We start from the raw sequence: 24302 nt of genomic DNA on the forward strand, positions 1-24302 counted from the left end.
ATCCTGGGGAGCAACAGAGCATTAGGAGATAAATGGGGGCGCCTGGGGGGGGGGAGCGTCCGTGGGAATCACAGCTGTCACCAATACACTGTGTGGCTTGGGTGAGTCACACCCTCTCTGTGCCTGGCCGGGAGTCTTTGTTGGAGAGCGGTGATGGGAACGGGTATTAAGATGAGGGTGTCCTTGACGCCCACGTTCACCGGTGGCCCCCGGGGCATTGGGCAGTCCCCATCTCGACGTCCGACTGAAGCTGGCCTGCCGCGCCCCCATTAGTGCGCAGCGCGGGCCCCTCCTCCGCGCCGGCCCGGGGCCCGGGAGGTCTGCGGGAGAGGAAGTTGGGGGAGGGGACGACCGGCTGGACAGGAAGTGGGAAGGGTTGGCGTGTCCCCCCCTCCCCCCCCCGGCCGTGGCCCCTCGGGATGGAGGCGGGGCTGGGGCCGGCCTGGCCCTTCCCTTCCTCTCCGCCTGTCTGGAACCGCAGTGGTTCAAGACTTCCCGCCCGGCAGAAGACCTGGGTGGGGGGAGGCCGTTGGGGGACTTCTAAGAGGGAGGCATAATGGGGGGTCGGCCGGCAGCGGGAGGGGCGCTCCGATCAACACACAACACACGACACAGGAAATGTGAGCGCACAGCCACACAACACACGTCGCAGGGGGCCAGCAATCCACCCATTCGGGGAGGCACACACACTAGTGCACAAAACCTGACGCGGCGTCACTCGGCCCCGCACGGCCGCTGCGGACACATAACCACCGTCGCAGAGCCAGGGACAGTTGCCCAGACAGCGACTGGGTGCCTGCCAACCCCCCACGCACAACGACGCACACGTGCACTCACACAGGAACTGCGTGTTTACACACACACTTGTGGTCGTAAAAAGAAAAAAAAAACCTATGGCAAACGTTCACAGAAGCATCTAGACCTAGAATCACAACTGGACCGCCTCCCGCCACCTAGCCCACGCACGTCCGGCGCACACTGCCCACAGGTACCCTGGCACACAGGCCTCCGCCCCCACCCCAGACACCCCTGCCCTGCGGGTGTCCTTGCCTCGGTGTCGGCCTCCATCTCCTCTGCACACCTCCTGGGGGGGAGAAGAAGGGCCCTAGGAGGGAGAATGGGGTGCCCACTGCCTGCACCCCTGACTCCTGCAAAGGTGCTATTAAAGTTGGAATATTTACAGCTGGCAGCACAGGCTGAGAGGCGGAGCCAGCGGGAATGACGCAGTCAGTCAAGTCACCCAGCACCTACACAATTGACACGGAAGTGTGACTGTGGGGCAATGCAGGGTAGCTCCCAGGGTGTGGCCTGGGTACCCCAGGAGCTTCTTGTCTGTGTGGTGTCTTTGTGTTGCATGTATCTGTGTTGTGTGACTGTGTGTTGCGTGTGACTGAGCCATCTGTGGTTCGATGAGACCCCAGGTCCCTGTGTGGAGCCCTCGGGAGGCTGCGACGGTGTGCCCCAGGGTGAGGGCTCTTTCCACAGCTGTTGGAAGCTGTGGCATAGCGGTGCCGATGCGTGTCTCTGTGCGGCTGTGTGCGTATGTGAGCGTCGAGTGTGTTTCAATGTTTTGTAACAGCCACTATTTGAGCTGTGTATACCTGCGTGTATGATAGTGTATCCCTGGGCAGACTGTGTGTGTGGCGGTTCCCACCCGTGCTGGGCGTGGGTAGCTCTGCGGGGCGATACACCCAGTATGACTGCCTGTAGCTTTACGGGGCTATCAGTAGTTGTTACAGTAGCTATAGAGACTTATGTGTGCAGAGTCCTGTGTCAGAGAGTGTAGCCGCAACTAAGTGTGTGGCTGTGTTCTTGGGTGTACAATTTGGGTGTATCTGGAAAGTGTGTGTGTAGCCGTGATCATTTGTGTCCCGCTGTGTGCCCCCGGGTGCCTGTCCCCAGTCGCACCGAGTATGTGTATCCCCGCGCCCCCTCCCCCCGCGGCGGGCACTGCGCGTGCGCGCCCGGCCCACGGTCCCGGCGGCGGGACCCACCCGCGCTCACGCCATCGCCCCTTTAAGAGCGGCGCCCGCGGGCGACGGGGAGGTGGCGGGCGGGGGCGCGCGCGGCGGGAGGAGGGGGCGCGCGCTTCCCGGAACAGCCCGCGCTGAGGGAAGAGAGGAAGAAAATAAAACCCGCGGCCGGAGCCAAAGCTGGAGCTGCCGCCGCCGCCGTCTCGGCCGTCTGGAGCTCCCCCGCGCGGACGATGCCCGCGATGCCCGCGCGGGGCTCGGGGCGGTGAGGCCCGGGGCGCGGGGTAGCTATGGCGACCGGGAGCGCGGCCCGCGGCGCCGCCTGACAGGTGTGGGGCCCCGGCGGCGGCGGCACGGAGCAGCATGTACGCCAAGGGGGGCAAGGGCTCGGCCGTGCCCTCCGACAGCCAGGCACGAGAGAAGTGAGTCGGTGGTCCGGGACCGTGGGAGACGGGGGCGGGGCTCGGTGGCCGCGCCGCTTCCATGGCCCTAACGCCGGCGGGCACCGCGTGGGGCACGTGGGTGAGGGGCAGGAGCGAGATTTGAGGGGCGCGCGAGAGCGGAGGAGCTGGAGGGTCGCGAGCTACGGGGGAGCTCGCTAGACCCAAGGGGCGTGAGGGGCTTAAGGGGTCGCGAGACTTGAGGGGACGCGCGAGATTCGAGAGGTCGTGAGAGTAGAAGGGACCCGGGAGACCCGAGGGGGGCGAAATTGCGGGGGTGCGCGAGATTCGAGCGGTTCTAGAGGGTCGCGAGACCTTCCCGACGGCTGAGCCTTGGGTGTGGGAGGTTGCGAACGCGTGTGCGCGCGGAGTCGCCATTCGTGCCGCTTCCCCCATCCTCTGGGGAAGTTTCCTGGACAGGCGAGACTGGCCGCTCTGGGCGCCTCCCCCCTCCCCCCCTTCCCCCGCTCCTTACCGAAAGCTTGAGAGACGCGAGAAGGGCTTGAGGGGCGCCGGCCCCACCCCTGAAAGGCCACCTGTCCAGCCGGGCCTGGGGCAGCTGGGTGGGGCCCTTGGGGAAGCCGCAGGCTCACAGTCCTGGGGCCCCCACTTGTTCTGGGCATGGCGCTGGGCCGTGGGTAGCAGATGGTCTCAGGCTGGTAGAGGGGCAGGTTCCTAACTCCCAGACTCTGCAGTGAGGGGCGGAGGGCGCTCAGAGCTTCTTGGGGTGGGGAGGCAGCTGAGCTGTTGGGCTTGCCTGCTGGCCCTGCCACTTACCTGCCCTGTGGCTTTGGGTGAGGGAGCACTCCCTCTTAGGCTTATTTTCCTATCCTGAGAAATGCAGGCATAATAACAGTGCTGTCTCTTAGGTTTGGGGAGTGTTTGAAAGGTGCTAGGACGTGTGACTGTCTCACAGCAAGGGTACCCAACAGTTTGCGATATTGTTAAAGTGCCAGGGAAAAGAGAAGGCTTCTGATGTCTGATGGCCAATGGCTGATTTGCAGGATCCTAGAAGTCAAGCCACCTAGGGCGGGAAACCAGCTGCTGGAGCAGTTAGGAGGCTGGGTTACTGGGGAGAGGTCTCATGATAACTCTCTTTGAGGGCCAGAGCAGGAGTGAGGATTGAACGTCTGGGCAGTGAAAAGGAGCCCTGAATACGGGCTCTCTCCTGTCTTTTCTTCCTGGACTGACCTTGGGACACCACCTCTCCCCCGCCCCACCCAAGGATGAGTGTCCATTCTCTACCCAGCCTCGGGGTCATTTTGGAGAAGAGATTCTTCTGGCCAGAAGATGCTAGACAGATGACTGCCCTTCCAGACCTCTCTTGTCTGTCTGCACAGTTATGAGGTTGGGGTCCATTTCCAAGCACCATTAAGCAGGAAGACTTTTTGAAACTGGCACCTGGCTCCTGCCCAGGTTGGAAGCAGGGGGTGTGTAGCCACCCCACTCCTGGGGATCTTGGCACATCTCCAGCCATCCTTGTACCCTGGCTTCTGGGCTCTGGGGCTACCACTCCCCCAGTGGGAATCGTTCACTTGTTCAGACATGTGCTGGGCTGGGTCTTGGGGTGTAGTGTTTGGGAAGCCAGGCCCTGGCCCTGAAGAAGCCCACATCCCAGCTAGGAGGAAAGTGAGTTACTCAGCAAGCTGATGGGAGGATCTGGAGCTCTGAAAAAAGCAAAATGGGAAAGTGGGCGGTAGTGAAGTGTGAGGAGGTGTGTCAGGTGTGCAGCAACCTGGAGGAAGAGCTGATGGCTGAGGACACAGCAAGTGCAAAGGCCCTAGGGCGAGGCCAGGCCAAAGAGCTGGGGCTAGTGCCCAGGGCGGGGATGTGCTGTGTGGGCCAGAGACGCTTGTGTTCGTTCGAAAGTACACTCCAGCTCCTTTGTGGAGTGGGGCTTACTGGGGGTCGCGTGAGGGTAGAGGGCCAGGAGACCTGGGGGAGGCAGGCACAGTTATCTGGGAGAGAGCTAATGGTGGCAGCTTAGGGGGTGGCCATGGAGATAAAAGAAGGGAGGAAATAGGTTTGAGCTGGGGTGATGGTGTTTGGAGTTGCGTTTCAATCCCACTAGACAGTCCAGGAGAGATTTTGAGTCTTTGAACCGGGCCTCGGCTCTTGGCTAGGGGTAAAAGAGGGGGTTATCTGACTTCTTGGCCAGAGCCATCCTGCGCTCATCCATTTCTTGTCTAGAGGGTCCTGTAGCAGCGTTGGCTTGGAGACGAGGTTTTGCCGCTAAAGAAAGTTTGGAAAACACCAGATGGTGGCATCCACTTCACTGACGGGGATGCCAGGCCCTGGAGAGGAAGGACCCTGCTGAAGACTCAGGTTCTGGGGCACAGGAGAGCTCTCAGATGCTTGGGGTTGATACACTAGAGAGGCGGGCTTGTTACTCTGAGCCTCAGTTTCCCCTCTGAAACGCGGACAGCCGGCCTTGCAGGATTCTCACGAGGACTGGGGGAGAGGCTGCAGATAGAGCACCCCTCACAGGCATTCACCGATCACGCCACTTCCTGTCTCTGGGCCTTGGTTTCCTCCTCCGTGAAATGGGGTGAAGGGGGTTCCACTGCTCGACTCTCCGGGACTATTTTTTCCTCCCTGATCTCACCCTCCTGACTCCTCCTGCCCTTCTCCTTTTTCCTTCTTGGGCCCCTGTCCTGAGCCCCCTCTGGCTCCCCATCTCAGCACTAGGTCTGGGCTAGCCTGTCCCAGAAATGGACTTAGCGCCTGCTGGGTGCACAGATGGTGGGTCCCTGCTCTTGGGGGCTCACAGCAAACCGTGGTGACTGCTGGGTCCAGGGAATACAGGGAAGGGATGGCAGGGTGGGCGAGAGGGAGGCTGGGGTCTGAGTGGGCTGCCTGCAGGAAGACACAGCCTCTCCTTGTGTAAATGATGAACACTCCAACCTACAGGGAAACCCCGAGATCACTTCCCACCCAGAACTAACTAGCGCTTGCATTCGGTCACTGGTTTCAGGTCTCTTTAAATAAGATGAAGGTGACAGGGACAGTTGAAGGCCCCTGTGTCCCCTTTGCATCCCTTCCCCCTTCCAGCCCCAAAGGGTGTGCTGTCCTAAGTTGAGGGGAGAAATCTAAATGTTTGCATCCTGTGTGTACATCCTTGAACACTTTAAGTGCTGCCACGTGGGTTTAGAATAGTTCCGTAAGTGATGGTCACTGTCAGTGTCACTGGGCATCTTGTGTTTTTCTCCCAGGATTAGTTTTGTTTTTAAGATTTATTTAGTACTTATTTATTTTATTTATTTTTGACTGCGTCGGGTCTTAGTTGTGGCACACGGGATCTTCGTTGAGGCATGCAGATTCTTTTGTTGCAGCACGCGGGCTTCTCTTTAGTTGTGGCAGCGGGTTTTCTCTCTGTAATTGTGGCGCGTGGGCTCTGTAGGTTGCAGCACGCGGGCTCTCTCATTGAGGCGCGTGAGCTCAGTAGTTGTGGCACGCGTGCCTAGTTGCCCAGCAGCATGTGGGATCTTAGTTCCCTGACCAGGGACAGAACCCGCGTCCCCTGCATTGGAAGGCATATTCTCTATCACTGGACCACCAGGAAAGTCCCCAGGGTTAGTTCTGATGTGGGCACATCACCTCAGGTAGTTTGTTCATTATCCCAGCAGGCAAGGGACTCACCATGTGTCTGTCCCATCCCTAGCTGGGCTTCCAGGTGCCCGTGCCCGTGGGCATCCTTGTTGGAGGGGGGTGCATGGGTAAGAGGTTCTTGAGAAAGGAGCCCCCGAACTGAGTCCTGGAGGCTGAGCAGAGCCCGTGGACACAGGGGAGCTTTCTGGGAAGGTCTTGAGGCAGTATCTGGGGGGCAAATGCTGGGATGGAATTTGTTAGTGGGGGCGGTTACTTTGGCTGCTGAGTAGGAGAAAGGCTGTAAGGGGCAAGTGTGGGGGCTGCCAGGAGGCCGGTGAGGAGGGTGGCCACCACCCTGGCTCTTAAGAGCTGAAGGCCCGGCCGTGAGGGTGGCAGAGGGGAGGGAGGAAGTGTGTAGGCTGGAGAGTCCCTTAGGGGCATCGGTGGGACCTGGTGATGGATTAGATGGGGGTGAGGGGGTGACACAAGGCCTTGAGTAGAGAGGGCTTCTCCCAGCCCCCAGCAGTATGTGCCTCCAGGGGCTTTAAAGGGGGAGGGGGAGCTGGGCAGGGAGCACCTCTTACCTTAATTCTTGGTTATTATGGTAATTCTTGATGATGCAGGTAGTACTGCTGCGTTTTAGTCCGGGAGGCTCCAGTACCCCATTCTGTCACTCCTTCCCTGCGCAGCTGCAGCTTCTCCCCATGAGCACTCCAGGTCCGGGCACCCTGTATCCTCCAGGTCACCGTTCCTTCTGGAGGGAGGGCCCCCGGTGCACCCCACACTCCCTCCTATCTCCTGCCCTCTTGCATCGGGAGCCCCTCTGATGGGTGGGCTCTTCATTCTGCAGGTCATTTGCTGACCAGGGCTGGGGTGGGGCCAGGATTTGGATCCAGAGCCCAGGCCCTTTCCCACAACCCATCTCAGGTCCTAGACAGTGACCTGCAAGCCAGAAGCCCTCCCTGAGTGGCGGGCCCTGGAGGTCCTGAAACAACCTGACCAGATGTCCAGGCTTCAGAAGTTTTCACTAAAAACAAAGCTGCTCACAGTCTCTGAGACTTGATCTTGATAAAAAATTAAAGTACCAGCATATAAGAGAAATCAAGCAAAACTGAAAACCTTCTCTGGCTCCTCTTTGCTCTTGGGATAAAACCCCAAATCCTTAACATCAGAATAGTAAGTAAGTGCTGACATTCATAAGTGCCTACTGGACATCCCAGGAGCGAGGGGGTTCAGGGTTGGTTGGTTCATTCATTGGAGTGGCTGGGGGCCCAGGATGCCCAGTGCTGTGTAAGCTCAGGAGTGAGACGAAGTCCCCGCCCTCCCAAAGCTACATCCAGTGGGGGCTGCAGGCAGTAAGCAGAGGGCCTTGTGTCAAATGGAGATAAATATGATGGGGGGCAAGTGGAGAATGGAGCAGGGCTGCCGTTAGAAGTGATAGGGAAGCCTCTGCCCCGTGACTTTGGAGCCATGAGGGTCTCTAGCAGAAGTGTCTCAGGCAGGGAAATGGCTTGTGCAAAGGCCCTGGGGTGGAGAGGTAGAGAGTGGCCAATGTGTGTGGGAGGCACTGGAGGGTCTGAGTGAGGAGTGCTGGTGGGGAGGGGAGGAAGCAGCCCCTGGAGGGGCCCTGTTGAAATCCAGGTAAGTGATAGTGGTGGCCTGGACCAAGTGTGTGCTGAGGAAGGCAGGGAGAAGGCTCAGAATCAGGAGAGAGAGTGCTTTTCCCTTAAGTTTTCCCCCTAAATTCAATAAATGTAGTGATCTCTGGGGGACAGCTAGGTGGATCTTCACACTTGCGCCGCACCTATGTGAGTCAAGACCACCCAGGTCAGGGAACAGGAGAGGAAGAAGCTGGGGTGGGGCTGGGCCTTTAAGATGTCAAGTGGACGGCAGACCCTGAGTTCCAGGGGGAGGCCAGGCTGGAGGAACCCTGTGGGCAGCTGCACCATGTCAGTCATCAACATAAAAGCAGGAGGGGAGGCCACCCAGGGAGAAGAGAGGAGAGCTGGGGCAGGGCGGGAGGAGGGAGGAGAGCGGGCAGTGGTGGGCTCCAGGACCTGCATCCTGGGTCGGATGCCACCCCTGGACAGTGGAGGGTGAGAGGTGATGGAGAGGGACCCGATGGGCTGGCAGCATAGAGCCCTTGGTGGCCTTAGTGGGAGCCAACATGTTCTTCAGGAGGCTCCCTGAACCCTGAGGAGAGGCTTCTGCCCTTGGTGGGGGTGGGGCCAGACTGCAGTCCCCCATGTGCTCCCCCTGCCCTGCTGCGCTTTCCTTCTGGGCAGCCTACCTGGATCCCCCACTCTGTCTTGCTCCCTGTCTCTGTGCACCTCATTCCCTGCACTGTTCCCCCAAGGTGGTGGGGGGCCAGCTGGATCTCTTCAAACCTCTCTATTTGCCTGGAGGGTCCGTTGGTGAGCAGGCTGGGGCTGCTCGTGTCTCCTCTGGCCCCATTGACTTTTCATGTTCATTTCTTCACTGATGGACTCGGGCCTGATAGATGCAGTCCACTCGTGAAGGCTCAGGAAGCCTCTAGAAAGGGAGGGGGGTACCAGGAGTGAGTTGGACAGGTGAGCCTGGAGGCTGGGGGGTGAGGAAGACCCCTGGGCTGGAGAAGGGTGGATGCTGGATACTGCCGGGGTGCGATGTTGGAACCTGGGGGCGCCCGGGCTGGAGGCGCTGCCGAGCGGGGTGTGATGACAAGGCAGGAACCTTGGCCAGTGTTGGGGGAGACCCATGCTCAGAACTATGTGAGCCCCACAAATCCTACCCCTCTGTGCCCTGTTTCTGTCCCTCCGGTGGCTGTCACAGCTCGCGTGGTGTAATGTGAGCTGTGGACATACCTTGCCCTGGTTCAGCTGCCCACCTGGACTCCCTAATGTACCCCCTTGTACTTCTGTAGCACACACTACCTTCCACCCCACCAGATGACTTACCTCCTCTTTTGTATTTTTGCTCCTCCGTCTCTCCCCACAAGCAGGTAGCCTCCAGGGAGACAGGGCCTGTTGTGTTCACTGCTCAAGGAGGTGAATGTTTGTTGAATGAATGACTGAAAGGACGGATGGATGGATGAAGGAAGGAAGAGGGTCCAGGGCAAGGGCAGAAGCCGTGGGGTGGGGCCTGGTACAGAAGGGCTAGAACTGCCTTGGTGAGGTCTGAGCTGGAGCTGGGGGCGGGGGTGCTCTGCAGAGGGGCCTGGGATGTGAGGATTTAGCAGCCTGGCTGGGAAGGGTGAGAGAAAGCAGGAGAATGAGTCAAAGCAAGGTTATTTCAGGATGGGGCCATCAGCCAGGGGAGGGAGGCCAGCTGAGCGGGGAGGCATCTGGAAGGGCCTACAGCTTTCACCAGAGCAGCCTCAGGCTGGCCCTTGGGGAGCCCCTGGTCTTAGATCCAGACTCCCCTCGGTCCACCTGGGGCCTGGCTGGGTAGTAGGAAGACCCTGGAGGTGTCCGGAGGGACCGGTACTGGTAGAGTGGGGGCTGGGGAATGGGTGACCCTAGCGGGTGGGGAATTATCCCTCTGCTGGCGGGTGTGGAAGACAGATTGGGGGGTGGAGGCCAAGGATGGAAAGGCCTGGAAGGCAATGTGGATGGTCCGGCCTCCCTGTGTGGGCCCACGGATGGTGTTGCTGGTTGGAGCGTGGCCTGTGCTCTTGGGGCGGGCAGTGGCCGAGTTGGTGTGTCCAGGGGTACTGGGCACTGTGGGCATTTGGACAGGGCGGTGCCGTGGCAGCTGAGTGGCACTGCTGGCCCTACCTCCCATTTCCCCAGACTCCCCCTTGGGGGGCTGGTATGGGTATGTCATAGCCACCACTGGTGGATGGGAACTGATCCTGAGGAAAAGGATGGGGTCTAGGGAAACCTGGAGGAGGAAGACCTTGGGTCAGAGAGCCCCTTTTCTTCCAGGCGAGGCTGGGAGTGAGTTAGGTGCTGGGCCCTGGCCACATGGCCCAGGGTGCCTGCTGGGAGACCCCACCCAGAGCACAATCTAGAGTAAAGCCCAGGAGCTGTTCCTCCAAGGAAAGGAACTCCCTGGGGCCAAGGCTGCTATAAGATCTCAGCATTGGCAGGATGGGGCCAGGACTTGGTCCATCAGGGGGTGTTGAACTGAGCAGAATTTGGCCTGGAGGTGGGGGGCTGGGGACTGCTAGGAGTGCTGCCTAGAAGAGGGGCCTGCAGGCTGTGTGTTGATGGATGTGTAGGAGTTGGTCAGGCTGAGCAACTCGTGAGGAGGCCATCTCTTCTGAGGGGTGGGGGAGGTGGGGCGACGGGGGGACCAGCAGAGGGAAGTGAGTGAGGCTGGCAGTAGGTGGTAGGTACAATGAGGGGCTCACTGTGGGCCCCTGCCCTTCTCCACCTTCCCACCAGAGGGCAGGTGCCTCACCTTAAAGCCCCTCCCAGGGACCCTCGGGGCGGAGCTTTGGGGCCGCCCGGACCTCCTGAGAGCCTGAGCCGGCCCCCACCCCTCCCGCCTGCAGGTTGGCGCTGTACGTGTATGAGTACCTGCTGCACGTTGGTGCCCAGAAGTCAGCCCAGACCTTTCTGTCCGAGGTAAGCTGGCTTGGCCAGGCAGGGCCCCCACAGCCAGCCCCTTCCTTGTCACCCACACCCTGGGGTCCTCCCTACCCCATTTTTATCAGGTCTCCGTGGTGGGGTTGGGTTGTGCCCTGGGAACTGAGGGCTGCGGAGCGGCGGGGCTGGCATCCTGGCGTCTGTCCATCCATCTGAGGATCTGCCTCCCGCTCCTCTGTCCCTCTCCTCACCAAGCTGTTCCCCTCCTGGCTCCCTTGCTCTGATCTGCTGGTTTCCTGCCCCGGTGTTTCCTGGGCCCCCGGGGTTGGGTTGGGGCTGCCTCTTGGGAGGGGAAGGGGTCAGACAGGGCCAGGCCGTTAGCCCTCACCTTCCTTCCCTCTCCCCTGCAGATCCGATGGGAGAAGAACATTACGCTGGGGGAGCCCCCGGGCTTCCTGCATTCCTGGTGGTGGTGCGCTCAAGGCTGGTGTGGGGGGGACATGGGGGGGGCTGGGGGGGGCGCGTGGGGAAACCATCGTCCCCCCCTGCCGCCCACAGCGTGTTCTGGGACTTGTACTGTGCAGCGCCCGACCGCAGAGAGGCGTGCGAGCACTCGAGTGAAGCCAAGGCCTTCCAGGACTATGTGAGTCCCCGCCCTGGGGGCTGGGACCAGGGCTCACGGGTGTGAGCAGGGGCCTGTAGCCTTGGGGGGCTGCATGGCCCGAAGCTGGCTCAGGTGGGCTAGTGGGCCGGGCTGTGGGGTTTGACCTGAGATCATGGCTTCTGTGGGGTCCCTCTGCCCCCCCACTGCACCCAACTACTGACGGTCCCCATGAGCCCCACACCCTCCCGAGGCCAGCCCCTCCTTTGCTCCCCCTCACGTGAACGCCATGTGGAACCAGGTAGACAGAACCACAGCTCCTGCCTCCCTGGCTGCCCAGTTCCGTGTATGCGGGGTCGGATGGGCGGCCACCACTGCTTGTCCCCTCCCACCCCAGCCTTTCCAAGCCTTCTGGGGTGGGGGCCCAGGCAGGGGTGCTGGGGGACGGCTAACTGCCCGTGCACCCTGGAGCAGGAGAGGCCGAGCACTTGGCAGATCTCCCAACCTTGCTCTGCGACTGGGGCTGCTGACTTCACGTTTTTGGCCTCAGTTTCATACAAGTTGAGTGGGAGTCAGAGGCCTGTCCCTAGAGGAGGGTGCGTAACGTGAGGGGGCGGGCGGCACCTTGTTGTCATGGGGAGATGGCAGCCCCCTGCCTTTAACTTCTTCACCCTGGCCCGTGGGGATTGGCCACCTGGCCCCTGAGAGAGGTTCCCCCTGCCCTCCCCCCTCCCTTGCAACCACTCTTCCCGCAGCGGGCGCCTTCACATCCTGTGCCCTCTGCTCTGCTGTGCCCACTGCTCTGCTGTGCCCCCTGCTCTGCTGTGCCCCTCAGGGCCCGGCTGTTCCCCGCCCTCTGCGGTTAGTCTGGGTCCCACACCACGCACGGCCTCGCAACAGAGAGGTCCCCCTGTGGAGGCATGCAGGCCTCTGCAGGACCAGGGTGCAGCCCGAGAAGGCTGGGGTTCACCATGTCCCTGAAGATGCCCCATGCACGCTGTATGCGCATTTATGGGAGCCGAGGTCGCTGCTGTTCACCCCCATCAGGTCCCACTATTCATGTTGTGGTCCCGCCAGAACTGGGGTAACAGAAGTGTGTGGAGCTGTGTGCGTGCGTGACTCCGCGTGGGCCCGGCTCTCTCTCCCCAGTGTAGCCCCCAGCTCCTCCCTTTGCCTCTCCCGGGCCTCTTGAGCTCTGTTTCCCCTCCTGGGCTGCGCAGCCCTCCCCTCTCCGCGCCCGCCTTCGTCCCGCCCCGAGCCTGGCGCCTCCGGGGAGGGGAGAGCGCGGTCTCCCAGCGGAATGAGAGCGCTTCCTGGGGCGCGCTGCTGGTTACCATGGCAGCGGGGCGCGTCAGGGGAGGGGGGTGGCGCCCCGTCCCTGGGGTGACAGGGTCCCTGTGTCAGCAGACTGAAGCCAGCTACACGTTCTGCCCCACCTCCGCACTTACTGGGGGTGGGGTGAAGGGGCGTCCTGCCACCTCTCCCTCGCAGTCGGGGCTCCCTCCTCCCGCCCTCCGCCCCCTGAGGGGGCTCAGTCAGAGCCTCCCGGCTGGGGGCCAACCTCGGCGTCTCCAGGAAACGCGAGCGCGCCCAGCCTGTTGTTATGGCAACGCAGGCCAGGCTGGCGCCTCCGGGGGTGGTTGATTGACTTGGGGGGTCCAGCTCAGGTCACCCGACCGGGAGGGTGGGCCCTACCCCCCCACCCCCCGACCCTGGATTAACCCTTCAAGGCCTAGAGTTGGGGAGCCCCATCTTCTCCCCGCCCCCACACCTCACGGTCTGGAGCGGCAGCCACCCGCACCACCACCCTCCCCAACCAGGAAATGCTCTGGCGCCTGCTGTGGCTCAAAAGGGGGGCTGCCCTCCTGCCCTCCGTAAGGGTTGGGGAGGGGTGGACAGACCCAGGGCTCAGAGCTGTTTGCCTCCAGCCACTGAGGCCGGCGCCAGCGAGAGTAGCTGCTCTAAGCCATCGTGTTGTGTTTGTGGGAGAGGGTGAGGTGGAGGGCAGGGGTGACCCAGCATTTTGGAGAGGGGCTGAGAGCTCCGTTCCCCGCCCCCCCACCCCCGGGGTCGCTTGGGTTTTCAAAGATTTGTGCTGGGCCCTGGGAGTGCTCTCACTGGTACCCTCCCAGCTTGGGCCTGGGTAGAAATCCATTAGAGGCTGACCTTTGAGAAAGAGCAAGAAGGGGACAGGTGTCAGTCCACAAAGGGAAGGGTGTAACTCCAGGGCCCCTGCTCCGACCCAGACGAGGGGCCCCTTTCCCCACTCCTGTAGGGCAGGGTGCGCTGTGTGACCATGGGCTAAGTGCTTAACTCTTCGGAACCCAAATGGCTGCAGTTCCACAAATGCCTGAGTGGCCCTGTGTGCTGGCTTGTGCCAGCTGCAGGGACAGCAGTGACCCAGACAGACCAGCCTCTTCCTTTTGGGGCCTGGAGGCGGAGTGGGGAGGGCAGATGATGCAGAGACAAGAGTTAAGGGGCCTTAAGAGAAGTGCTCTACTCAGTGCCTGCAGTGTCTTCCCCCTTCCCTGTCCTTTTGATGTGTCTCCTCTGCCCTAAAGACTAGGCCTCTATCTCCCCCTTTCCCCCTGCTCTGTGGGCCCCAAAGGCAGACAAGCCTGGGACTTGGAACCGACCAGAGGAAGTGGCCTGTCAGCCTGTCCCCCTGCCAACTCTGGGCCTGCCACCAGCATCTCCACCCTTGGCAGACATGGGAACTCCCCTCTCAGGCACCCGGTCTTCTCCCCTCCTCCATCTGAAGAGAGGTTGGGGGTCTGGAGACCCCACTGCAGAGTTCTGCTCTTCCTTCCCCTCCTTCCTGGAGGAGGAGGAGGGGGAGTGGTCTGTACAGTAGCTCCAAGGAGGAGCCCTCTGGGAGGGAGGTTCATTTTGAAGCTGTCTATTGATTTTTCTGTCTGTTGATTTGAGGTGTCTTGGGGGCCCAGCTAAGCTGCATTGCCAGGCAGGAGGAATCAGGGCTGGTTGGCTTGGGCTGGGAGTGGGGGACTGTGCCCCCGCCCATCTGAAGTTAGATTCAGACCAAAAGAACAAGCCTGTGCTAGAAGGATGTGACACGCACTGGAGTCCTGGGTGGATGGCATTTTCAGACCCCCGGAATCCTCAGGGTGGGGACATTAGGGGCTGAGGTTCCTGATCACCTGGGCTGTGGGCTCAGCCAGGCTGGGCCCTGATCACCTCCAGGGTCACGGGTTCAGCAAGGAGGCACAGCCCTTGCTGAGGGCCACCCAGCACATCTGGTTGCTAAGCCAGGGTGGGGACGGGCCGCAGCTCTTCCCTCACCTAGAGCCGCCTCCCCCCTCCGCCCCCCACCCCGCAAATCCTCCCGTGCCTGAGCATAGTTGGATGGCTTGGGTTCCTTGTTCCGTGGGGCCAGCTGCTTGAGGAGAGAAGGAAACACGTGGACAGGAAGTGACCTGACTTGGCTCTTGCCATCTCCCCCACCCCTGCAGAGCGCTGCAGCGGCCCCCAGCCCGGTGATGGGGAGCATGGCTCCCAATGATGCAATGGCATCAGGCCCCATGGCACCCGGCTTCTTCCAGGTATAGCCGGGGCTGGGGCTCCCTGTCTCCTGACCCTGGGTGGGCTTGTGTGGGAGGGTGACAGGCAGGGGCAATGACGGGGTGGCTATGCTCCTGCGGGCCTCGATAGTGCCGGTGAGGGAGGGGCCCTCTGGCCTGGGCCCCCGCTGCGGGAGGGGGCGGGGTCTCTGCACTAGGCCTGCGCCTGTGTGTGTCGGGGCGCCTGGGGCCGCACAGCTTGGCTCGCTGAACCACGGGTCCTGCCCATGACCTTCCCCTTAGGGTCCACCCCACCCCCGCCACGTCCCGCAGATGGGGCTAGTTGGCCCACACTCCTGCCTCCACGGGTGTCCCCTCCCCACCCTGGCCAGGCTCAGCTGAGCCACAGGAAACGGTGGAACTTCGGGTGACCTCGCTCCTCCCAGCCCACCTGGTTCTGTCCTAGAGCCCCCCCAGCTCCCAGCCTCCCCCCACAACCCCAACGCCCCCATGATGGGGCCTCAGGTTCCGGTAAGGACCTGTGGTGCCCGGCCCCCTCGAGCACGCACACCCTTCCCCCTGGCTCTTGGGCCCGTCCCACTGCGCTCCCACGCCCCCGGCGCGGCTGGCTGAGGTCTGCTGGATTGTCTTGGAGGAGGGGGAGTGTCCAGGCTGGGGGCCCGGGTGCGGCAGGAAGCGGGTAGCTTTGGGGGCTGAGTAGGTGGGGGGGAGGTGCTGATCCCCGGCCCACCTCTTCCAGCCCTTCATGTCACCGCGGTTCCCAGGGGGCCCTCGGCCCACCCTGCGGATGCCGAGTCAGGTGAGAGAGGGATGAGGGGAGGGGGGGCAGGACTTGGGCCGGGGTGGGGGCACCCACACTCAGTGCTGCCACTCCCCCTCCACAGCCTCCCGTGGGCCTACCCGGCTCCCAGCCCCTCCTCCCTGGCGCCATGGACCCCTCCCCACGTGCTCAGGGTGAGTAGGGAAGCTCCCGCTGCTGTCCCCCGCCTCCCCGCCTCCCGTCAGGATCCCAGAGCCAGTTCCCCGCCGTCCACCGTGCAGGAACACCCCCAACCCCCAGCACAGCGCCTGTCCACACCGGGGAACGGCCGCGGCCTGAGCCCTCTTCCTTCTGCCCCCAGGTCATTCGAGCATGGGCCCGATGCAGAGGGTGACGCCTCCACGGGGCATGACCAGCGTTGGGCCCCAGGTAAGGGCTGGGCCCAGGCGACAGGGGAGCTTCAGGGGCTGCCCTCTCTCGGCTTGCCCTCTCACGGCCCCTTTACCTTCACAGAGCTACGGAAGTGGCATGCGGCCCCCACCCAACTCTCTTGCTGGCCCGGGTTTGCCCACCATGAACATGTAAGGCCCTCAGGAACCCCCGGGAGTGTGCCCATGCGGGCCACCACCCAGCTTCATGGGCTGGGTATGATGGGGCAGACCCCGAAGCCGCACAAGAGCCCCGATACTGTTTACACCACTGCTGGGTGGGGAAACTCAGGCTCAAAGACCAGTGAGTGATGGATGGGGTTGGGATTTGAAGGCTGGCCTGGCATCTGTGCTTGGTTACTTCTCGGCCAACATCTGCTGCTCTGAGGGCACGTGGGACAGGCTGGGGGTGTCAGGGAGTGTGTGCTGGGGGGCTGTGTACCGCCTGGCTTAGACCCAGGGTCCACCACTGTCTGTTCTAGGGGACCCGGAGTGCGTGGCCCATGGGCCAGCCCCAGTGGCAACTCGGTGAGTGTTGGGATGGCGTTGGTGGGGGTGGGGGGGGGTTAGGAGTGTGCGAGTTGGTAGAGTGAGCAGACTGCTCACAGCTGCCTATCTCCCCAGATCCCCTACTCCTCCTCCTCCCCTGGCAGCTACACGGTGAGTGATGCCGAAGCTGGGACACCCGACCTGGGGGCAGAGGTTGTGGGGTGGCAGTTGGAGGTCTTTTCTCACCTTCTGTGTCTCCCTCTGTGTGCAGGGACCCCCAGGAGGAGGTGGGCCCCCTGGAACACCCATCATGCCCAGCCCTGGAGGTACTACAGCCTGGGCGGGGCATAGGGAGGGGTGTGTTCGGGTGAGGCCCTCTCACACCCCGCCCCCTCACGTGCTGCCTCAGACTCCACCAACTCCAGTGAGAACATGTACACCATCATGAACCCCATCGGGCCAGGCGCCGGCAGGGCTAATGTGAGCTGGGGCTTGCGGGGGTCGGGGTGGGGGCGGAGAGGTGGTGGCCCGAGGCCCAAGCTGCTCCTCTGCCTGCAGTTCCCGCTTGGCCCTGGTCCGGAGGCCCCCATGGCCGCCATGAGTGCGATGGAGCCTCACCATGTAAACGGATCCCTGGGTGAGTGGGCGGAGTCCCGGGACACACAGACACCCACACACACGCCCCCGCCCCGCTGCTTCGCGAGCCTCGTGCGCCCCCTGGCGGCCCCCTTCAGCCCCTCCGCCTCTGTGCTCAACCGGCGTTGGGGGCGCGCTCCGAGCTTCTCTGGGCTCAGTGACTGGGGCTGCGCTGCGGGCAGGGTCCAGTAACTAAACCGTGGGGACGCCCGGCCGCCGGCACTGACCCACCACCCCCGATCTGGGCCCTCCGCCCGGGACCCCCGGCGGTGCCCCAGTGGGCTGGGCCGAGGAAGGGGGCGCGGCCGCCGGGGAAGTTCGGAAAGGGGTCGGTGGAGCCGGCTTGGCGGCGGCGCAGGCGCGTCTGAGCCGCGTCACCGCCGTCTGTCGGTCCACAGGCTCGGGCGATCTGGACGGGTTGCCGAAGGTGAGGGGGCCGCGCTCCCGCGGGGGGTGGGGGGCGGGGCTGCGGGGTCGGCCCCCGTGGAGAGGCCTAGTCCTGGTTGGGCCGCGTGGCGGTCGGGGCCTGGCCCGCGTGGCGGGGTGTTCCGCTCTGACCGCGGCCGCCCCCAGAGCTCCCCCGGCGCCGTGGCCGGCCTGAGCAACACCCCGGGCACCCCGCGGGACGACGGCGAGATGGCGGCCGCCGGGACCTTCCTGCACCCGTTCCCGAGCGAAAGCGTAAGCGACTGCGTCGACTCCCCCCCCGCGGCGGCGTCGGGCCGGAGGGGCCTGGCGGGCAGACCCCGGCGGGGCGGCCGGGGGGCCAGAGCAAGACCGTGACCGCGGCGGGCCAGGTGGGGGGGCGGCCGCGGCATCCTTCCCTTCCTCCCGCCTTCCCCCTCCCCAGGCCCGCCCTATCGCCCCGCCCCGCCCACATCCCACCCCAACCCTGGGACCCGCGGCCCAGGGCGGCCTCCCCACGCATCGCCACCTGGTCCCTTTCCATCCCACGTCCATCCCGCCCTGTCCCCCCTTCCCCCCGGGGGCGGGTCCCAGCCTAGGCCGGAACTGAGCCGGCCCCCGCGCGCCACCCCCTCGTCTTTCCGCAGTACTCCCCCGGGATGACCATGAGCGTGTGATGGGGCCGCAGCCCCTTGCCCACTGCCGACCTCGGCTTCTGCCCAGCGCCCCTGCCCGGGGCCAAGGTCCAGGGGCTCGGGTGGTCTGCAGGGTGAGGGTCTGAGGTCACACCGCGGGCAACTGGACTCCCGGTCAAGGCTTGGATGGCTGGGAGGCCCCGCGCGAAGGACTCATTTTATAAAAAACACAAGGACCTCAGAGACGTTCTTTGCTGTATGGGCCCCTCCCCCATTTCTGTTTTGTCCAGGGGGCTCCTTGGGGGACTTCTTTTCCCCTGGAGAGCAGGGGTGGGCCCCACCAATAAACATAACTCGATTTTGGTTTTTGGCACCTGGTCTCGGGTTTCTTCACTCTGGCTTAACAGCCACAGCCTGCTCAGCCTAACCTTCAAGGGTGGTGGTTAGGCAGAGCCCCCCTCCCCCCGGGGGTTCTGGAAACCCCCTGAGAGTTGGGACAGCAGAGTTTGGAAGAGTAGGTAGAAGTCCAGCCGGTGGAAAAGGGAGATGTGGCTGGTATTGGGGGCCGTTAGGGTTAGGTCACAGGCACCAAAAATCCACAGCTGTGGCTCATAGTGGCACTGGCTTTATTGTCTTAAGGGGGCCTGGAAGGGTCGGGTGCTGAGGAGCAATGGGGGCAGGAGTTACAGGGGAGCTGTATGGCCATGGCCTTAGGTGGTGGGCATCTGGGGTGCCTCAGCCTGTGAGTGCCCATAGGTGTCACCAGTACAGCCATTGGGGGCAGTTGGTGCTGATCCTTTCTTGCAAGGCACGGGGCAGGCGGTGGCCACATGCCCAACTTGCTTGAGGCCAGGGCGCTCCATCTTGTGCTCCAGAAGCATGTGGTTCTGCGGCGGGAGCCCCACGCAGGCCCTGAGAGATGGTCACGGCTCAGCAGGGCCAGACCCCGAGACTGCCCTGCAGTCCCTAGGCCCTGTGCACAGCCCCGCCAGTGGACATCTGGGCCGTAGGTGGGGATCCCCAAGGTCGGGGCACACCTGAGGATATTCTCGATGCAGCTGCGCTGGCGGAAGAGGGCGTTGACCACTGGGCTGCCCGGTGGCGCAAGCGGCGCCTTGAAGAGGAAGCCAAGCAGCGACAGCACCGGGTGGAAGCTCTGCGGCTCCGGGTCGATGTCGGTGCAGAAGCTCACACGCTGGCACAGTTCAGTCAGCAGGGCCAGGTCCAGCATGATGGGCGTGGCCAGGAGCGAGTCCTGCGGGGCCAGCGGGTCAGGAGGTGGGCCGGGCTGGTGGACAGCCCCACTCCTGCCCCCTCTTGCCCCACACCTCGCACGTGTTGTGCAGCACCAGCGTGTTGGTACCGCCCAGCATCAGCTCCGATGTGTACTCATCCAGGGCACGCTTGCTGTCGCCCACGTATGGAACGTACTTGATGACCACCTGGGGGGCGGCACGAGGTCACACGGGTCCCTGCCCTTCTCCGTGGAGAGCACTGCCCCACCCCACCTCCCACCCCTTGCCGCGCCTGCGCCCCACGCACGCAGTGGTCGGGCTCTTCGCCCGGCGAGTAGAGCACTGGGTTGCTGTGCACCATGTCGTCCACCACGCTGCTCTTCGACACCTCCTTGGAACGGAACTGTGGCGGCGCCGACAGGTTCTGCCCGTCGTTGTTGCCCAGGTGGTTGTAGCTCACGATGGACATGGTCTGCGGGGGCAAGGAGACCCGCGGCAGCTGCAGGCCCCGCAGCACACAAGCCCACCCCTCGGGGTCCACGCCCCCCCCATACTGAGCTGAGCAGCCCCCCAGGCCCACACACCTTGAGGCCAGAGCCAATAAGGAAGTCCACGAGCACGGACTTGACCTTGGTCTGCCCCGACTTGAAGTCGTCTCCACCCACAAAGACACGGCGCTGCCATGCAAGCTCGAGGGCACCAGGCACCAGCGTGTTCTGTGGGGACCCATTGAGGAAGGCGCAGCCCTCCAAGATGCTGGCCACGGCAAAGAGGGTGGAGGGCGACACTTCCAGGCCCAGCTGCGGGCAGAAGCGAGCAGTCAGCACAGGAGTCCTTGGGGGCTGGCCCTGAGCCTACCCCACCCCTTGGGCGCGCCCACCTGGATGGTACGCAGCAGGTTCTCAGCGGTGTCATTGAGGCCCGGGACCACTTCACAGAAGCGCTCCGTGTTCGCTGTCCACAGCACGATGACTTTGTCCAGCCCGGCGCTGGACCGGAAGTCGCGGATGTCCCTACGGATCTGCTCCAGCTGGGGGGTGGGGGGCATGGAGGGGGAGGAGGTTGTACAGGCTCCCCGGAACTCTGGAGGCCTGGGCCACTCAGTTCCCCAAGCGCAAAGTGGGACCTGGACCCTCGGGATGGAAGCACGGAGACAAAAGAGGGGTAACAGGTGGTGGGGAGGGAGGACAAGTGGCAGGGGCAACGGACGCGGGGAGGGGCTGCACCTGCTGCGCGCGCGTGCCCGGGATTACGTTGTCGGCGCGCGCACTCTGGTTAGCTGCGATGAACTCGGGGATGTAGACGGAGGGCCGCGGGCGCAGGGCCTCCATGTGCGGCCACAGTTGCTCCTGCAGCCCCCAATCCAGAACCTGCGCGCGCCGCATCGCCTCTGCCAGGTTCAGCGACGATATGTCCCAGCCTGGGGGGGACCCTCAAGCTCGTCCCGGCCCCAATCCTGGGCCCCTCTAGGCCCCGCCTCCCACCCCACCCCCGACCCAGGGCCCCGCCCACCGTCGAACACGAGGTCGTCGGGTGCCACCATGGGCAGCAGCGACTTGAAGGGCACGAACACCTCCTGGCCCTCGGCGTCCAGACCCAGGCTAACAGTGCCCGCCTGCGTCAGCGAGCCGTAGTAGTTGGCCTCCTGGGTTGGGGGGGTGGGCAGAGGGGGCTGAGTGAAGGGTGGGCGTGGCGTAAGCCACGAGCTGGCCAGGACCCCTATCGGCACCCTCAAGCCCCGCCCTACTTTTGGGCACCTCCCCTCGGCGCTCCAAGCCTGGGCGGAAGCCGCTCCGCTCCTGAGGTCCCACCCCGAAGCCCTCCCACACCTTAGGCTCCGCCCCTGCAAGACCCCTGAGGAGTTCCCCCCCCACCCCGCCCGCGGAAGCCCCTCCCTGGAGTCAGCCCGCAGCCAGAAACCCTGCCCACTGCGGGCCCACTCCTCCGTAGAGCCCCTCCCCCTCCGCATGGATTCCTGCGAAGCCTTCTCTCCGACCGAGCCTCGCCCGACCCCCCACCTTGCGGCCGGTGCGCGTGGGCCAGGACAGGCGCAGTCGGTTGGCCAGCACGGCAGCGGTCAGCGTGGAGCCGTTGTTCCCGCCCCAGCCGACGAGCATGACCCCGAGCCGGGGCACCTGCCGGGCGGTCCGGAAGGTGAAGCGCGTGGACGTGGGGTGCACCTGAGGGCGGGCAGCTCGGTGAGCCGCGGGGCCCTCCCGCCTCACTGCAGGGCGGGAGTCGCAGAAGTTGGGCAATTCCCGCTCCCTCCCGGCTCCCTGGTTCCCCCAGTCCCATGGCCCGCCCGGTCGGTCCCTCGCTTACCTTGAGGACGCCGCCCTCGCGGCTGACGCACGTCGTCCGGTACTCATACTGCGCCTCGATGGCCTCGGGGCTGTAGACCACGTCGGGGCTCTCGACCACGAACTCAGTTGCGGCCTCCATCGCGACGAGCTGGGGGCGCGGGGTTGGCAGGAGGTCAGAGGGGGCCCGAGAACCGGCCGGGCCAAGCGGACTTCGGTCCCCGGGGAGCCTGCACCCCTCCTGGGGCGGCACTCACCGGCGCGGAGTCGGCTGGCACAGCGGGGGACAGCTAGAGCTCCGGGCGCGCGAACTCCAGAGAAAAGAGCCGCGGCCCCACCCCCGCCCCGCCCCTCGCTCCGCCCGCGCAGGGGAGGAGGGGCGCTTGCGTTGGGGAGGGCGTGCACCGGCCGTGGGGCTCGGGTTCGAGGCCCTTCTAACAGGACCTTCCGCGGCTATCTGGTCCCCGGCCCGGCAATCACGTGGGCCGCAGCCACCCACACCCACCCCCCACCCCCCCGCCGCCCCGGCCCTAGCTCGGCGCGCGTGATTAACTTAGGGCCCGCGGCCGCTTATCCCCATTTTACAAAAGAGGACTTTAAGGCTGTAAGTGAGCCAGGCCCCAACCACAAGGCAGGAGGTGGAGCTAGGCTAGGAAGCTCATTCTTTGCGTGGGGGGGACCAGGGGGCGCGTCTCTGGAGAAACTGAGGCACGGGACACTGAGGCAGAAGACGTAAGTCAGGATTCGGATTTCAACGCGAGACGCTCCTCCAGCCCAGACTCCCTCCTCCTCCCACTTCCTGAGCAGCAGCACCCACCAGGCACTCCACCCCCACAGGGCTCGCATGGAGCGGGGGTGGCTGCGAGTCCTCGAGTCCTTGGTGTCCTCACCTATAGCAGGAGGGCTTGATAGGGCCGCGCTGGAGTGGGGGCAGGGGGAGAGACTGTTCTGTGGGGAAGGGAGGGAAGCGGATGGGCAGGGCAGAGGCGGCCAGCTGGGAGGAGCTAGGCCTGCAAAGCACTGAGCCCCTCTAAGCGCCCAGTGATAAAGGAGCGTGGGAACTCGGCAGGCGGGCGGGGGCGGCTCCCCCAGGAACTTTCCAAAACAAGCGGCCTCCTCCGGCTGGAAAGTTTCCACCATTGGAACTGGCCCAAAAGGTGGATCGTTGGGAACGTTTGCAGGAAACTTGGTCAGAGCCTGGCCTTGGGGAGTGGGGGCTCTAAGACTCTGGTCCAGGCTTTGCCCTCAAGGGGCCCCAGTGTAGGGGATTCAGAAGTGGACTTGGGACACTCCCAGCCAGAGGGACCTAAGAGGCGGGGGTGGGCAGGGCAGACTGCTTGGAGGAGGTGGCTGCTGGAAGGAGTCTTGAGATACTCAGACATCTCCTATCAACGATTTGAAGAGCAGCTGCCCAGGCAAAAACCTGGGGGACTGGTTTCAGGGACAGATGAAACGGGGCTGGGTGTGAGGGAGAGGGAGGCAGTTTGGGGATCAGGGCAGACCCTCAGGGCTGGGTACAGGGAATTCCTTATAATAAATATTTGGGGTTTGTCCCCGATTCCTGGCTGGAGATTGAGTTCAGTCACCAATGGCCAAGGGCTTCCCTCGTGGTCCAGTGGTTAGGACTCCGCCCTTCCACTGCAGGGGACGAGGGTTAGATCCCTGGTCGCGGAACTAAGATCCCGCATGCTGCGCGGTGCGGCCAAAAATTAGAAAAAAAAAAAAAAATCACCGACGGCCAGCGATTTACATAATCATGCCTATGTAATGGAACCTCTGTAAAAAGAACCCCTAAACAGCAGGATTCGGGGGAACACATGGAGGTGCTGGGAGGGTGGCACACCTGGAGGAGTCATGGCAGCCCTGTACCATTCCCTACACACTGCTCTTGGCTTCTCCATTCGGCTGTTGAAGTGTTTTCCTCAGCACTTTGAGCCATTCTAGCAACTCACCAAACCTCTGAGGGGGCAGGAGGGAACCCCTGATTTATAGCGGGTTGGTCAGAAGTCTGGGTCGCCAGGGACTTGTGGCAGGTGTCTGAAGTGAGGGCCTGAGCCCCTTCACCTGTGGGGTCTGATGCCAGACCTGGTAATAGAACTGTTGGACCTCCAGTTGGTGTTGGAGAATCTGCGGGAGGCTGTGCCTTCAGGCCGTGTGTGACATCACAGGAATGGGTACAGAAAGGCCTCCAAAGACCCAGCCCTAGGAAACCCCAGCACTCACAGGACAACCTGTGGGAGGTGCTGGCAGGAGGGTGGTGGGGGCAGAGCGGACCCGGGCAGGATCCCTGGAGGGTCAGTGTTGGGGCAGCTGGGAGGGACGTGGCTGCTTTGATTCCAAGCCGTCAGTTGGTGCTGTAAGGCCATTGCGGGGACCGCCTGGGTGTGTGACACGGGGTGAATGTGCTGCCTGGTGGTGAGCAGCGAGCAACTGGAGACCCCTGATCCCACCAGACCCCAGGCTTCTGAGGGCAAGGGCAGAGCTGTTGAGGTCACTGCTGAGTGCCAGCGCCCAGATGGAGCCCGGTGCACAGGAGGGGCCGCAGGATCTGGGTGCAGGATGTTGTCTGGCAAGTGGCAGGGGCCGGTGGGTGACCCCAAGCCCCTTGGCCACGGTGCAGGTCGTGAGGGTGGGAAGACCCTGCTGGGCCCCTGAGGGACTGGACTCAGGTGCCGTTGGCTCGGGAAAGTATGGTCAGGGAACCGCCTGTGGCCATGGTGCCATGGGGCAGCGTGGGGGCCGTGGGGGAGGCTGTGGGAGGC

The 24302-nt window shown here is 63.4% G+C and overlaps 2 protein-coding genes across 13 annotated transcripts; one reads left to right on the forward strand and one right to left on the reverse strand.

Moving 5' to 3' along the window:
- Positions 1–1356: 1356 nt before the first annotated feature.
- Positions 1357–18378, forward strand: SSBP4 (single stranded DNA binding protein 4). Of its 10 annotated transcripts, XM_081233997.1 has the most exons (17): positions 1807–2395; positions 10479–10551; positions 10923–10984; positions 11071–11155; positions 14584–14673; positions 15392–15451; positions 15537–15606; positions 15774–15841; positions 15926–15993; positions 16323–16368; positions 16465–16500; positions 16601–16655; positions 16739–16809; positions 16888–16966; positions 17364–17392; positions 17539–17646; positions 18018–18378. In XM_081233997.1, exons 1-17 carry the CDS (start codon positions 2337–2339, stop codon positions 18045–18047), a joined length of 1089 nt encoding a protein of 362 aa, XP_081090123.1. In that variant the 5' UTR covers positions 1807–2336; the 3' UTR covers positions 18048–18378. The 10 variants fall into 10 exon arrangements, with proteins under 10 accessions (XP_081090122.1, XP_081090121.1, XP_081090117.1 ...); XM_081233992.1 differs by having other exon boundaries at positions 1794–2395; positions 15774–15993; XM_081233993.1 differs by having other exon boundaries at positions 1794–2395; positions 16739–16966.
- A 236-nt stretch (positions 18379–18614) lies between these two features.
- ISYNA1 (inositol-3-phosphate synthase 1) lies at positions 18615–22457 on the reverse strand. 3 transcript variants are annotated; one of them, XM_081232883.1, is made up of 11 exons: positions 22431–22457; positions 21563–21691; positions 21259–21420; positions 20753–20885; positions 20467–20660; positions 20121–20270; positions 19825–20040; positions 19548–19712; positions 19334–19447; positions 19043–19260; positions 18615–18917 (listed from the first exon to the last, which is right to left on the reverse strand). In XM_081232883.1, the coding sequence occupies exons 2-11, from the start codon at positions 21680–21682 to the stop codon at positions 18716–18718; spliced, it is 1674 nt and encodes a 557-aa protein (XP_081089009.1). In that variant the 5' UTR covers positions 21683–21691; positions 22431–22457; the 3' UTR covers positions 18615–18715. The 3 variants fall into 3 exon arrangements, with proteins under 3 accessions (XP_081089009.1, XP_081089008.1, XP_081089007.1); XM_081232882.1 differs by having other exon boundaries at positions 22358–22449; XM_081232881.1 differs by lacking the exon at positions 22431–22457 and adding an exon at positions 21798–21867.
- Between the last annotated feature and the right edge of the window lie 1845 nt (positions 22458–24302).

Source organism: Mesoplodon bidens (genome assembly GCF_964165515.1).
Source record: "Mesoplodon bidens genome assembly, chromosome: 4".
Classification (NCBI taxonomy): Eukaryota; Metazoa; Chordata; class Mammalia; order Artiodactyla; family Ziphiidae; genus Mesoplodon; species Mesoplodon bidens.